At 42.4% G+C, this 14,576-nt stretch overlaps 1 protein-coding gene across 1 annotated transcript in view; it reads left to right on the top strand.

The window, feature by feature from the left end:
* Positions 1–14,576, top strand: part of ddx51 (DEAD (Asp-Glu-Ala-Asp) box polypeptide 51) — a 73,556-nt gene that overhangs the window by 51,911 nt on the left and 7,069 nt on the right. The window contains exons 9-10 of the mRNA XM_063031374.1: positions 106–251; positions 8,786–8,999. Coding sequence (XP_062887444.1) covers positions 106–251; positions 8,786–8,999 — 360 coding nt within the window. The remainder of the gene's footprint in view (positions 1–105; positions 252–8,785; positions 9,000–14,576) is intronic.

The raw sequence follows: 14,576 nt of genomic DNA, 5'->3' as shown, positions 1-14,576 counted from the left end.
GATGCAGAAGTATTCCACTGTCTCTTGCAAGGATCTATCAAGGATCATGGACAGTGTGTGATGAAAGGAATAAGGACAGTAACCCTTTGTGTGATTGTTTTTCAGATCATTGATGAAGCTGATCGAATGATTGACAGTATGCATCACAATTGGCTGAACCAGGTGGTGAAGGAAGTATACAAAGTGGATGAATATTCAGCATCAGATGCCCTGTTTCAGAGGGTGGAGCCAGGTGTCTGCACAGCTGTAAGGTAAGGATTTGGAGCTAAGCTGCAGATAGTGGTGAGGTAAGAGCTGGTACAGGAGCATTATGAGTCAGAGTTGAGATGTGTATGTGGTCTGATCATGGATGATGGAGTTGGAGCAACAAATAATCTGGAGGAACTCAGGTCGAGCTGCTCATCTGTAGGAGGAAAGGATTTGATGTGTCAGGTCACAACGTTGGGCTGGATTAAAAGAAAGCAGAGTGGTGAGACAAGGGTCCAGGGTGATTAAAGACCCAAATACTGAAGAGGAGCGAAAAAACAACAGACAGATTGCTCCAAGTCAGGTTGGAGTTAGGATATGGTGGCTGGTGAATGATAGATGGAGGACCACGAAGAGAAACAAAACGAGAGGCAGGTGGAGTGAGGTGTGGTGAGGAAGGAAGTGTGAATGTGAGAGACAGCTGTTGGAAGGAGATGAGCAGGAACACAAATGGCTACCAATGCTAGAATCTGATATGTAAAGGAGGTGGTAATGGGAGCCATTAGGAGGAAAGATAAATGGCAGATGGAACTGGTTTTGGGTCTGGTCTGTGCCTGGAGTTGGGAATCCCAGGGAAGAGTACTAGAACAAAGACAGGCAGTATGTAGAGCAGATTTGGAGTAGGCCAAGATAGACTGTCCATGTGTCAGTGGGTAGAGATAGAGTTGAGGCTTCCTGCTCCCAGGGTAAAGGCATAGGATTGGGCTGGTGCCAGATCATGTTGTGCCTAGGGTAGTGGGACTGGTACAAGGCAGAATTCCTTGTGATAAAGGTTCCTGTGAAAAAAAACAAGATTCAGGGCTGGGGACAGGTTAGTTGGTTCATGACTAAAAAATGGTCTTGTATCCAGCGCAGTGCTCCTGTAGCAGGGGTGGGCCCAAAGCCAAAGTTAGACACGGAACAGATATTAGCACAATGAATGAGACTGTATGGACTCACACTAAATAGCAGTCTTTTGTTCTTATAGTCCTCCAGTGCAATTATAACACAAGTGCAACCAATCGTGGGCATGGAGCAGCTGGATTCCCTTTCCTCACCCTTCATATGAGCAGTTAGAACACATAGTTGGGTTGGAAAAGATATAGTTTTTTAATTTGAAAATGTGTTATGGTTTTAGAAATATTTCAAGTGTATGGCTTTATACTATCTTCTCCGACTGTATTGAATATCATGAAGTTATAAAGGTTAAAAGTTCTTTAGCCTATCACTGCTCTAACTCCCACAGGCCTGGAGTAATTTACCATAGCAAGGGTCCTGCCCTGTTTATATATTAAGAGAAGTTAAGCTTCTTGTCTGCAACCATAAAGTACCACATTAGTTACCAGCATAAGTGATTCATTGTGTTCTTTTGCCTTTAGGGATTTTGATTAATCATCTATTTGCGCTAAGTATTTTTGAAAGTTAGTTGCTATGATACAGTGCAATTGTTAAGTGTCTTTGTTTCATTCTCAGCTCAGAGGGAAGGAAGTGTCTTAAAATGAGGTAGTTTTGAATTCCTGTGGCTCTGTCCTAACAAGTCATGGTTGAGAAATATACCTAAGTTAGCCTAAACTCTTTGTATTAAAGGCTTTAATTGCACCCACAATCTTGTCATGAAAATCAATACCATTTTCTGTTAAAACTTGAAATCCTGATATTTAGAATCAAACCTCATCTTGCAGGTGTTGGGAAAGGGAATAATGCAGATGAGTGCCCACTGGATGGCATGGATAAGGGGTCAAATGGACAGTTTCCATGCTATTTGAGCCTTTGAGTCTTTGCTTCCTTTGTGTATTCAAGTGCTTAATTGATCTTTTGATGGAACAGTACCTAATATCATATTCCAAATTGGCCTTCAATAATTTGTACAAAATTGCAAAGTTAATAACAGCTAAGTGTCTTCAAGATACATAAAGGTGTTGAGTTATAGCTTTATTCCCTTTCTTTGTTAGTTAGTTGAGGGAATTGTGCAGTACAAACTGAATCTCAGATATCCAATCTCAGATTTGGCTGGGTTTGTTTCATGATTGAGATGGGTGTGCACCAGGTGATGTAATCTCCTTTATCCAAAATGTTGCAGATTTATCTTTCATTCTACAATCTTACCATTGGATTCAGCTGTCCAAGCTTTAAGTCAAAGTTAAGCAATTTTGTTCCTCTGGAAATAAAGCATACAAATTATGACACATCCTAATATGCCTGGTGGGAGTGGCTAATTATTACATTGATATTAAATTTTCTGAAATTAGTTGCAAAATAGTCTATCCAGTCTAAACATTTATGAACTAAATAGGTATTTGAACAGTTCTGAGATTGAGTCTGCGTTTCTCAACAAGTTGTTGGCTTCTGAAGACCTGTTATTTCTAATATAGTCATTGGATATCTTGCTATTTGGCAACTTTTTATTGAGAATTTTCAAATCTGTTTAGTGTCAATAGTTAGCATACCCAATGAATAGACTGCTTCATTACAAGAGAAAATACCTACATTTCTACAGAATCTGCTTGACCTGGTAACAGCAAGTGAAACACTTTTTTGTAATTATTGTTGTAAGGAAGGAAACTCATTACGATACACGGAGGACCAGCAAGTAGAAAGGGCAGTACTTTCTAGGTAAGCTATACTAGTGAGCATGGTTAAAGAGTTAAAGTTAGCAAATGACAAAAAAAAGAAGTTTGCTCTTCTTGAAAAGATAATTTACTTTTATCTGAGAGCATCAGCTTAGATTTACTTTGGGATAAAATGGAAGCAATTGTAATTGGATTCTTGCTGGCACTTTAAGATTTCAGTTGTTTTGTTGTTACTATAGAATACAAAATTATAAAACCAGCTTTGGAAACTGATACTGAAATAACAATTGTAATATTTTGATGAGTGGTGGGATGGAGATATGGGTCTACCAAAGGAAGTGTAAGGCACTCCTTACCTCTGCTAGCCTGCAGTCACCTTTGGGCAAGGTGTAGATACTATTGAGGGGGATGACCTACTGGTGGGAGACATAGTGAGCCGGTCTCTGGCACTGAATCTGGTGTTGTGGCTCTGAAGAGCAGAGAGGTGAAGAAGACTGCAGTGTTGATAGGTGATTCTATAGTCAGAGGATCAGAGATGAGATTCTGTGGGCATGATAGATCCACCCGCATGGTATGTTGCTTTCCTGGTGCCAGGGTCAGCAATGTCTCTGACCGGATCAATGTCGAGGGTGAGCAGCCAGAAGTCTTGGTGCATATTGGCACCATTTGTGACGTAGGTAGACAAGGGGAGGAATTCCTGAAGAGAGGTTTTAAGGAGCTAGGTAGAAAGCTGAAAAACAGAATCTCCAGGGTAGTAATCTCTGGATTGCTGTCTGTACCACGCCCCAGTGTGGGAAGAATAGGATGATTTGGCAGGTGAATGCCTGGCTGAGGAACTGGGGCAGAGGTTCAGATTTCGGGATCATTAGGATCTCTTCTGGGGAAGGTATGACCTGTACAAAAAGGATGGATTACGCCCAAATCCAAGGGGGAGCAGTAACAAACACAGAATGCTGGAGAAACTCAGCAGGCCAGGCAGCATCTAGGAAAAGAGTACGGTCCCAGTATCCTTGCAGGCAGGTTTGCTAGAGTTGTTCAGGTGGGTTTAAACTAATTTTGCAGGGGATTGGGAACCAGAATAATAGTGCTGAAAATGAGGTTTACAAACAGAGGCAATATGCAGTCAGACTCCTAGCAAGGAGAAGCTGATGAGCGGGCAAAATTGCAGTCAACAGGATCAGTTGCAATGTAAAAGGCAGACAAAAACAAAAAGAGTGAATACTGTACGGAAGGTGTTATATTTGAATGCGGACAGTATACAGAATAATATAGATAAACTTGTAACACAGTTACAGATTAGCTTGCATGATTTTGTAGGCAATACTGAATCATGGCTGAAAGATGATTATAGCTGGGAGCTTAACATCCAAGGACACACATTGTATTGAAAGAACAGGCACGTAGGCAGAGGGGTTGGCATGGCTCTGTTAGTAAAAAATGAAATCAGATCATTAGAAAGAGGTGATAGAAGGTCGGAAGATATTAAATCATTGTGGGTAGAGCGAAGGAACTGCAAGGATAAAAAGACCTTGATAGGAGTTGTATATAGATCCCCAGACAGTAGTAAGGATATGGTCTACAAATTACAATGGGAGGTAGAAAATGCATGCCAAAAGGGCAATGTTACAGTAGTCATGGGGGATTTCAATATGCAGGTAGATTGGGAAAATCACATTGGTGCCAGATCCTAAGAGGGGAAATTTCTAGAATGTCTATGAGATGGCTTTTTAGAGCAGCTCGTGGTTGAGCCCACTAGAGGATCAGCTATTCTGGATTGGGTGTTGTGCAATGAACCAGAATTGATTAGAGAGCTGAAGGTAAAAGAAAACTCAGGGGCAAGTGAGCATAATATAATCAAATTCACCCTGAAATTTAAGAAGGAGAAGCTAAAGTCAGAGTTATCAGTAGTACAGTGGATAAAGGGAATTAGAGGGGCATGAGTTGGCCAAAATTGATGGGAAAAGAGCACTGGCAGGGATGATAGCATTCCAGCAATGGATGGAATTTCTGGAAGCAATTCGGAAGGCACAGGATATATACATCCTAAACAGGAAGAAGTATTCTAAAGGCAAGATGATAGAACCATGGCTAATAAGAGAAGTCAAAGCCAACATAAAAGCCAAAGAGAGGGCAAATAAAAGATCAAAAATTCTTGGAAGGTTAGAGCATTAGCAAGCTTTTAAAAACCAACAGAAGTCAACTAATAAAGTAATTAAGAAGGAAAAGATGGAATACAAAAGTAATCTTCAATAATATTAAAGAGGATGCCAAGAGTTTCTTCAGATACATAAACTGTAAAAGAGAGGTGAGAATGGATATCAGAATGCTGGAAACTATGCTGGAGAGGTATAGTAATGGAGCAAAACAAAATGAGTAAGTATTTTGCATCAGTCTTCACTGTGGAGCAGCTTCCAGAGTGTCGGGGTCAGAAGTGTGTGAGGTTGCCATTACTAGGCAGAAGATTCTTGGGAAACTAAAAGGTAGATAATTTGCCTAGACCAGGGCTTTAAACGATGTAACTGAAAAGATTTGTGGATGCATTAGTAATAATCTTTCAAGAATGACTTGCTTCTGGAATGGTTCCGGAAGACTGGAAAATTGCAAATGACACTTCACTTGAAGAAGGGACAAAGGCTGAAGTTAGTCTGACTAGAATGGTTGGGAAAATGTTGGAGTTGATTGTTAAGGATGTGTTTTCAGGACGCTTGGAGACACATGATGGTCAAGGGAAAAATGTTGCCTTCTGAAAATTAAGTATACAACATCAACTAATTTTTTCTTTTGTCTATCCTGTTTGTTATTTCATCAAAAAAGTCCAAGTGTATGGTCATGCACTTTGGTAGAAGAAATAAAAGAGTAGTCTATTTTCTAAACGGAGAGGAAATTAAAATATCTGAGGCATAAAGGAACTTTGTGCAGGATTCCCTAAAGGTTAATTTGCAGGTTGAATCTGTGGTGAGGAAGGCAAATGCAATGTTAGCATTCATTACAAGAGGACCAGAATATAAAAGCAAGGATGTAACGTTGAGACTTTATAAAGCACTGGTAAGGCCTCACTTGGAGTATTGTGAACAGTTTTGGGTCCATAACTTAGAAAGGATGTGCAGAAACTGGAGAGGGTACAAAGGAGATTCACGAAAATGATTCCAGCACTGAAGGGCTTGTCATATGAAGAGCATTTGATGGCTCTGAGCCTGTAGTCATAGAAACATAGAAGCATAGAAAACCTACAGCACAGTACAGGCCCTTCGGCCCACAAAGCTGTGTCAAACATGTCCTTACCTGAGAAATTACCTAGGGTTACCCATAGCTCTCCATTTTTCTGAGCTCCTTATACCTATCCAGGAGCCTCTTAAAAGACCCTATCGTATCCGCCCCCACTACTGTCGCTGGCAGCCCATTCCACGCACTCATCACTCTCTGTGTGAAAAAAGCTTACCCCTGATATCTCCTCTGTACCTACTTCCAAGGACCTTAAAACCGTGCCCTCTCGTGCTAGCCATTTCAGCCCTGGGAAAAAGCCTCTGACTATCTGCACGATCAATACCTCTCATCATCTTATACACCTCTATCAGGTCACCTCTCATCCTCCGTCGCTCCAAGGAGAAAAGGCCGAGTACACTCAACCTATTCTCATAAGGCATGCTCCCCAATCCAGGCAACATCCTTGTAGATCTCCTCTGCACTCTTTCTATAGTTTCCACATCCTTCCTATAGCGAGGCGACCAGAACTGAGCACAGTACTCCAAGTGGGGTCTGACTAGGGTCCTATATAGCTACAACATTACCTCTCAGTATATCACTGGAATTCAGAAGAATGAGAGATGACCTAATTCATACCTACTGAATGGTGAAAGGTCTCGATACAGTGGATGTGGAAAGGATTTTTCCTATGGTGGGAGAGTCTAGGACCAGAGGACACAGCCTTAGAATAACCATGTGTGACAACAGACCAAATTATCAGAAGATTGATGCCAATAAGAGGACATTGGGGGAACATTCAGAAATGTTAATGGGGGACGAGAGAGATTAACGAAAAGGAGACACAGTTCTGAGTATTGTCAAGACTGGTTGCTTTGAACCTGAACTGTTCGAAGTTTGATGGACAGGCCATTACCCCAGCAGGGGGATAAAAGGGACAGGTTCGCTAAGGCAACAGACACACCACGACACCACGAGGTAACGAGACCCTGGAAGCGGTGTGCCCCCACATGTTGGTGCGAGTTTTGGAGGTCTGGTCGTGGGACCAGCCATAGACGCACAGGGTAGAAAGGTACAGTCGGCGGGAACCTGGTGTGTGTGTCCGCCCTTGCCTGAGTGCCAGGTTCACCGCAGAAGAATGATTGTATCTGGAACGGAGGGGTCACAGTCGGTGACCTCAGAAGACATTACAAAGGGCTCGCCCGTAAGCTACCTACGAGGAATATTGAAGGTCTGTTTGGAATCAGATTTGCATATTCATTCGCTCTCTCTCCCTCCTCAACGGCACAACAGCGATTACTGCGAACTGAACTAAATTGAACTGAACTCTGTGTCACTTGAGACTGATCATTTTACCCCTAGACTGCGATAGAGCTTGATTGATCCTATTATCCTAGTTCTGTGTACATGTGTGTTTATTCATTGCTAACCTGTTGCATTTATATCCTTACGTTTAGAGTACGGTGTTACTTATTTCTTTAATTACTTAGTTCCAGTAATCCAGACTCCAACTAAGTGGTCCATTTCTGCTGGTTTGGCAACCCAGTTACGGGGTACGTAACACACATGTAACATATCACCATATAACAATTACAGCCGGAAACAGGCCATCTCGGCCCTTCTAGTCCGTGCCGAACTCTTACTCTTACCTAGTCCCACCGACCTGCACTCAGCCCATAACCCTCCATTCCTTTCCTGTCCATATATCTATCCAATTTAACTTTAAACGACAACATCGAACCTGCCTCAACCACTTCTGCTGGAAGCTCGTTCCACGCAGCTACCACTCTCTGAGTAAAGAAGTTCCCCCTCATGTTACCCCTAAACTTTTGCCCTTTAACTCTCAACTCACGTCCTCTTGTTTGAATCTCCCTCACTCTCAATGGAAAAAGCCTATCCACGTCAACTCTATCAATCCCCCTCATAATTTTAAATACCTCAATCAAGTCCCCCCTCAACCTTCTACGCTCCAAAGAATAAAGACCTAACTTGTTCAACCTTTCTCTGTAACTTAGGAGGTGAAACCCAGGCAACATTTTAGTAAACCTCCTCTGTACTCTCTCAATTTTATTGACATCTTTCCTATAATTTGGTGACCAGAACTGTACACAATACTCCAAATTTGGCCTTACCAATGCCTTACACAATTTCAACATTACATCCCAACTCCTATACTCAATGCTCTGATTAATAAAGGCCAGCATACCAAAAGCTTTCTTCACCACCCTATCCACATGAGAGACGTCCTTTTAGAACGGAGATTAAGAGGAGTGGTGAATCTGCGACATTCGTTGCCATAGGCGGCTGTGGATGCCAAGTCTTTATGTATATTTAAGGCCAAAGTTGATTAATTCTTGATTGGTCAGGGCAAGAAGGGATACGGGGAAAAGGCAGGAGATTGGGACTGAGAAGAAAATTAGATCAGCCATGATGAAATGGTGGAGCAGACTCGATGGACCAAATGGCTGAATTCTGCTCCCATGTCTTATGGTCTTATGATCTGACGTGAAGAGCACTTTAAATGCTTGAGGAAGTAGGTTACTTCTGTTTTTAAATTCACAGTGAGTGATGGCAACTTGTATAAAATAATTACTTTATAATTCTCTTCTTTCAATGCTTTATTTTTGTTGATGAATGGAAAGAAGGGCTCCATGTAATTAAGTCACAATAGTATTAGTAGTCATCAGTTTAGCTACACTCAGGCCCTGAATTGTTAACATCTTTTTGAAACTTAATCATTTCTTTATATTTCTGTGTTCATGTTTCGTAACCTGAGGTCCATTCCACAGCCACTCCCGCTTGCAGATGCCTCTGCAGAAGCTGCTGTTCTCTGCTACCCTCACCAAGGATTCTGAGAAGTTACAACAGTTGGCATTGCACCAGCCTCGGCTCTTTACTGCCAATTACACGTCACAGGAGCAGGAACCACAAGTGACCCTGGGCGCGCAACAGCTACCAGTTGACTCTGCGGAAAACAAGTACACCTTGCCTGAGGGATTGACAGTACGTACTGATGGTTTCAGATCGGTTTGATTTTGTCATATAAGGAGAGAGTTTATATTTACACAGAACCTTACACAGCTAAAGGGAACCTCAATGTGCTTTACAGCCAGTGTTGTAGTAGTGAGAAAATCAGATAATTTCCTCGGGTGATAATAGGCTGAGGGGTTAAAGCAGCCAGGACAAAAAGTAATAGAGTTAACGTGGTTTTATGAAAATGAGAACATTTTTGGCAAATTTGATAGAATTCTTGAGGATCTGAGGCACAGGGTTGATAAAGGGAATAAACAGAGGTCGTGCACTTAGATTTCCAGGAAGTTTTTGATAAAGTTCCATGTATAAATAAAATTATACAAGGGGTAAGAATTTGTGGCATTGAGGGTAATATATTGGCATGGCTAGAGGACTGGTTAGTTAACAGAGAGCAGAGATAAGTAGGTAAATAGGTACGTTTTTTGGCTGGTAAAGTAACTTGTGAGGTATGGGTCCTCAAACTGAGATATTAATAATGAAGCATATTACTGATCATCTTTCTAGGTCCCGAAATTGAGAATGACTCTGCTTCCATTCAGGTTTGGGGGGATTTGTGTTGGTTAATAAATCCTGTGTGAGAAGTAGGAAAGCTATCTTTCTTTAATGCTGCTATACACCCTGCGAGAAGAGCCCATTTATCCAAGATGAGAATAGCAGCAATTCAAGAATATTCTTCTCAACTAAAAGCCTGACCCAAACTTTAATGTCTTCAGTCAAGCATCTGCCGCAAAATATGAAGAATTCACAATATTTTTAACAACATAATTATTTCCATTCGAGTATAGCTGCAGATAATGGTAACCTCTGGAACCAACCTTTTAAAGGACAGTGATGATGTCAAAATTTACATGCATTTCTAACTCAGATTGTAACGAAGAGTCAATCATGTACTTGCTGTCACTACCCTATCCCTTCTATACATTTTAAAAACTCTTTTAATAGTATTTTCAATTCTGTTAGAAAAATTACGAACACATCCTTTAAAACTGGAGTTGTTCCAGATGCCTTCAAAATTCCAGCTGTCATACTCCTACTTAAAAAGCCAAATCTTGATAGTGAGGTATTAGCTAATAGACCTATATCAAATCTGGGCAAGATTCTTGAGAAAGTTATTTTCAACCAACTTTCTGAATGAGAACAATATTCTAGGAAATTTTCAGTCAGGTTTTAGAGTAAGCCACAGCACAGAGACGAACCTTAACAAAATTGTTAGTGACCTGAGGCTCAGCACTGATGCTGTAGGGTCTCAATTCTAATTGTCTTCGATCTAGGTGCTGCTATTGACCACAGTATTCTCCGAGATGGCCTTGAGAACTGGGTTGGCCTTGCTGGTAGCACCCTTAATTGATTTCTTTCATATATTTTAGAGAGAAAACTTTTGTCTGTCTCTGAGAGATAGAATGTATCTTTTGGTGTTGCTCACCTACTCTTCTTCATATACCTTCCCTTAGGAGACATTATTAGAGAACATAAATTTGATTTCCACAATTATGCAGATGACATGCAATTGTATATCTCATTTAACATAGAAACATAGAAAATAGGTGCAGGAGTAGGCCATTCGGCCCTTCGAGCCTGCACCGCCATTCAATATGATCATGGCTGATCATCCAACTCAGAACCCTGTACCAGCCTTCCCTCCATACCCCCTGATCCCTTTAGCCACAAGGGCCATATCTAACCTCCTCTTAAATATAGCCAATAAATTGGCCTCAACTGTTTCCTGTGGCAGAGAATTCCACAGATTCACCACTCTCTGTGTGAAGAAGTTTTTCCTCATCTTGGTCCTAAAAGACTTCCCCTTTATCCTCAAACTGTGACCCCTCGTTCTGTACTTCCCCAACATCGGGAACAATCTTCCTGCATCTAGCCTGTCCAATCCCTTTAGGATTTTATACGTTTCAATAAGATCCCCCCCTCAATCTTCTAAATTCCAGAGCAGTCTGTCGATCCAATCTTTCATCATATGAAAGTTCTGCCATCCCAGGAATCAATCTGGTGAACCTTCTTTGTACTCCCTCTATGGCAAGAATGTCTTTCCTCAGATTAGGGGACCAAAACTGCACACAGTACTCCAGGTGTGGTCTCACCAAGGCCTCGTACAACTGCAGTAGTACCTCCCTGCTCCTGTACTCGAATCCTCTTGCTATGAATGCCAGCATACCATTCACCTTTTTCACCGCCTGCTGTACCTGTATGCCCACTTTCAATGACTGGTGTATAATGACACCCAGGTCTCGTTGTACCTCCCCTTTTCCTAATAGGCCACCATTCAGATAATAATCCGGTTTCCTGTTTTTGCCACCAAAGTGGATAACCTCACATTTATCCACATTAAACTGCATCTGCCATGAACTTGCCCACTCACCCAACCTATCCAAGTCACCCTGCATTCTCTTAGCATCCTCCTCACAGCTAACACTGCCGCCCAGCTTCGTGTCATCCACAAACTTGGAGATGCTGCATTTAATTCCCTCATCTAAGTCATTAATATATATTGTAAACAACTGGGGTCCCAGCACTGAGCCTTGCAGTACCCTACTCGTCACTGCCTGCCATTCTGAAAAGCTCCCGTTTATTCCCACTCTTTGCTTCCTGTCTGCCAACCAATTTTCTATCCACATCGATACCTTACCCCCAATACCGTGTGCTTTAAGTTTGCACACTGATCTCCTGTGTGGGACCTTGTCAAAAGCCTTTTGAAAATCCAAATATACCACATCCACTGGTTCTCCCCTATCCATTCTACTAGTTACATCCTCAAAAAATTCTTTGAGATTCGTCAGACATGATTTTCCTTTCACAAATCCATGCTGACTTTGTCTGATGATTTCACTGCTTTCCAAATGTGCTGTTATCACATCTTTGATAACTGACTCCAGCAGTTTCCCACCACCGACGTTGAGCTAACCTGTCTATAATTCCCCGGTTTCTCTCTCCCTCCTTTTTTAAAAAGCGGGGTTACATTAGCCACCCTCCAATCCTCAGGAACTAGTCCAGAATCTAAAGGGTTTTGAAAAATTATCGCTAATGCATCCACTATTTCTTGGGCTACTTCTTAAGCACTCTGGGATGCAGACCATCTGGCACGGGATTTATCTGCCTTTCATCCCTTCAATTTCCCTAACACCACTTCCGTACTGACATGTATTTCCCTCAGTTCCTCCATCTCACTAGACCCCCGGTCCCCTACTATTTCTGGAAGATTATTTATGTCCTCCTTAGTTAAGACATAATTCCCTTGTCCATTTGTCCCTCCCCACCAATCTCTCTCCTGATACTTTGCAAGCGAAACAAGTTCTACACCTGCCCCTACACTTACTCCCTCACTACCATTCAGGGCCCAGAACAGTTCTTCCAGGTAAGGCAAGACTTCTCCTGTCCTGTGTCCGGTGCTCCCGGTGTGGCCTCCTGTAATATCCATATCACATTGGAGAAAAATCGCGCCATTCGTCCTGTCGAGTCTGCTCCGCCATTCCATCATGGCTTATTTATTATCCCTGTTAACCTCATTCTCCTGCCTTCTCTCCATAACCTTGACACCCGGACTAATCAAGAATCTATTAACCTCCGCTTTAAATATACCCAAAGACTTGGCCTCCATAGCTGTATGTGACAACGAATTCTACAGATTCATCACACTGGCTAAAGAAATGTTCATCTCTGTTTTTAATAGACATTCCCCTATTCTGAGGCTGTGCCTGGACTCCCACACTGTAAGAAGCATCCTCGTTACACGCACTCTATCTAGGCTTTTCAATATTCGAAGGGTTTCAATGAGCTCCTCCTCATTCTTCTAAACCCAACTGAGTACAGGCCTAGAGCCATCAAATGCTCCTCATACACGAACCCTTTCATTCCTGGAGTCATTCTCGTGAACCTCCTCAGGACCCTGTCCAACACCAGCATATTGATGAGACCCAAGGCAGATTGGGAGACCACTTTGCCGAGAAGCCCGCCAGAAAAAGTGGGATCTTCCAGTGGCCACCTATTTTAATTCCACTTGCCATTCCCATGTGGTATCCACGGCCTCCTCCACTGTCTCAATGAAGTCACGCTGAGGATGGAGGAACAACATCTGGTATTCCATTTGGGTAGCCTTCAACCTAGTGGCATGACCATTGATTTCTTGAACTTCTGGTAATGCCCCCCTTCTCTTTCACCATTCCCCATCCCCTTTTCCATCTCTCACCTTACCTCCATGCCTCCCATCGCCTCTCTCTGGTGCTCCTCCCCCCTTTTCTTACTTTACTTGGCCGTCTGTCTTCTATTAGATTCCCTCTTCTCCAGCCCTGTATCTCTTTCACCAATTAACTTCCCACCTCTTTACTTCACTCGTTCCCCTCCTGGTTTCACCTATCACCTTCATCAGGACTGGAAAGGAAGGGAGAAAAGACCAGAATAGTGAGGGGAGGGGAGGGCATACAAGCTGGCAGGTGATAGGTGAAACCAGGTGAGGGGAAAGGTAATTGGGTAGGGGATGAAGTGAGAACCTAGGGGGTGATAGGTGGAAGGAGTAAAGGGCTAAAGAAGAAATCTGATGGAAGAGGAGAGTGCACTATGAGGAAAAGGGAAGTAGGAGGGGCACCAGAGGGAGCTGAGGAAAAGAAAACGGATAATGGTGAATAGAAAAGGGGGAAGGGGGAGAAATGATCAAAGGTTGGACAGATCGATGATTGTGCATCAGGTTGGAGGCTACCCAAACAGAATATGAGATGTTCATCCTCCTACCTGAGAGTTGCCTCGTTATGGCAGAGAAGGAGAGCATATGGGCATGGGTAGAGCTCGGCCCCGTTAGTCAGTTCCATGACAGAAATCCGGATGGAGGAAGTGGTATATGACTGGGTAAGCTGACACAGGCCTGCCAAAGCTGTCCTGGGTCTGAATGCTGTTATATTCCTTCAGACTGTTTTTGGATGAGGGCTGTGGATTAGTGTTTCACTCTTTAAAAACACATTTAATTGGTACTTGTTTCCATAGCAGATGTGAGTTGGGCAAGGTACTGGGTGATCCTATGCTAAAGGAATCTGCCCTGTCCCAGACAGCATTCATATATTGTTAATTATGCCTGTTCTATTGATATTTGTCAGCACCTGTGATGGGTGTGTTTGAGTTGCAATGCAGCAACTCATAATGTGAAAGTTGTGCTGTAGACTGCACCACCCTTTAGCTGAGTAGGATAAGTACCAACGCAGCAAGGATTAGGAAAAGTTTGAAACATCACCACACCTTTTGATCTGAAAGAGTAGGAGCGAAGGAACAGAGCAGAATCTGGAAAATCACATGAGCCAAACTTCTTGCTTGTCGGAACGGGACAACTTTGTGCTGATTGACAGAGGGTTTAAACTGATACACATGCAAGTTCTGCCAATTAGCCCCTCTGGAAAAAAAAAGACTTGTATTTGTTTTATGATTCTGATAACCACAATCATCCCCAATATTTTCCAGTCACGTAGAAATTTTGTAATGAATTTGAAGTTGTATTGTAAGAAATAGCGGAACCAATTGTACAAACTGCAGATAGGATAAGATAGCAGCAGGCCTATT

Source organism: Mobula hypostoma, chromosome 23 (genome assembly GCF_963921235.1).
Source record: "Mobula hypostoma chromosome 23, sMobHyp1.1, whole genome shotgun sequence".
NCBI lineage: Eukaryota > Metazoa > Chordata > Chondrichthyes > Myliobatiformes > Myliobatidae > Mobula > Mobula hypostoma.
Note: the sequence above shows the minus strand (reverse complement) of the source record. Positions and strands in the feature narration are given on the sequence as shown.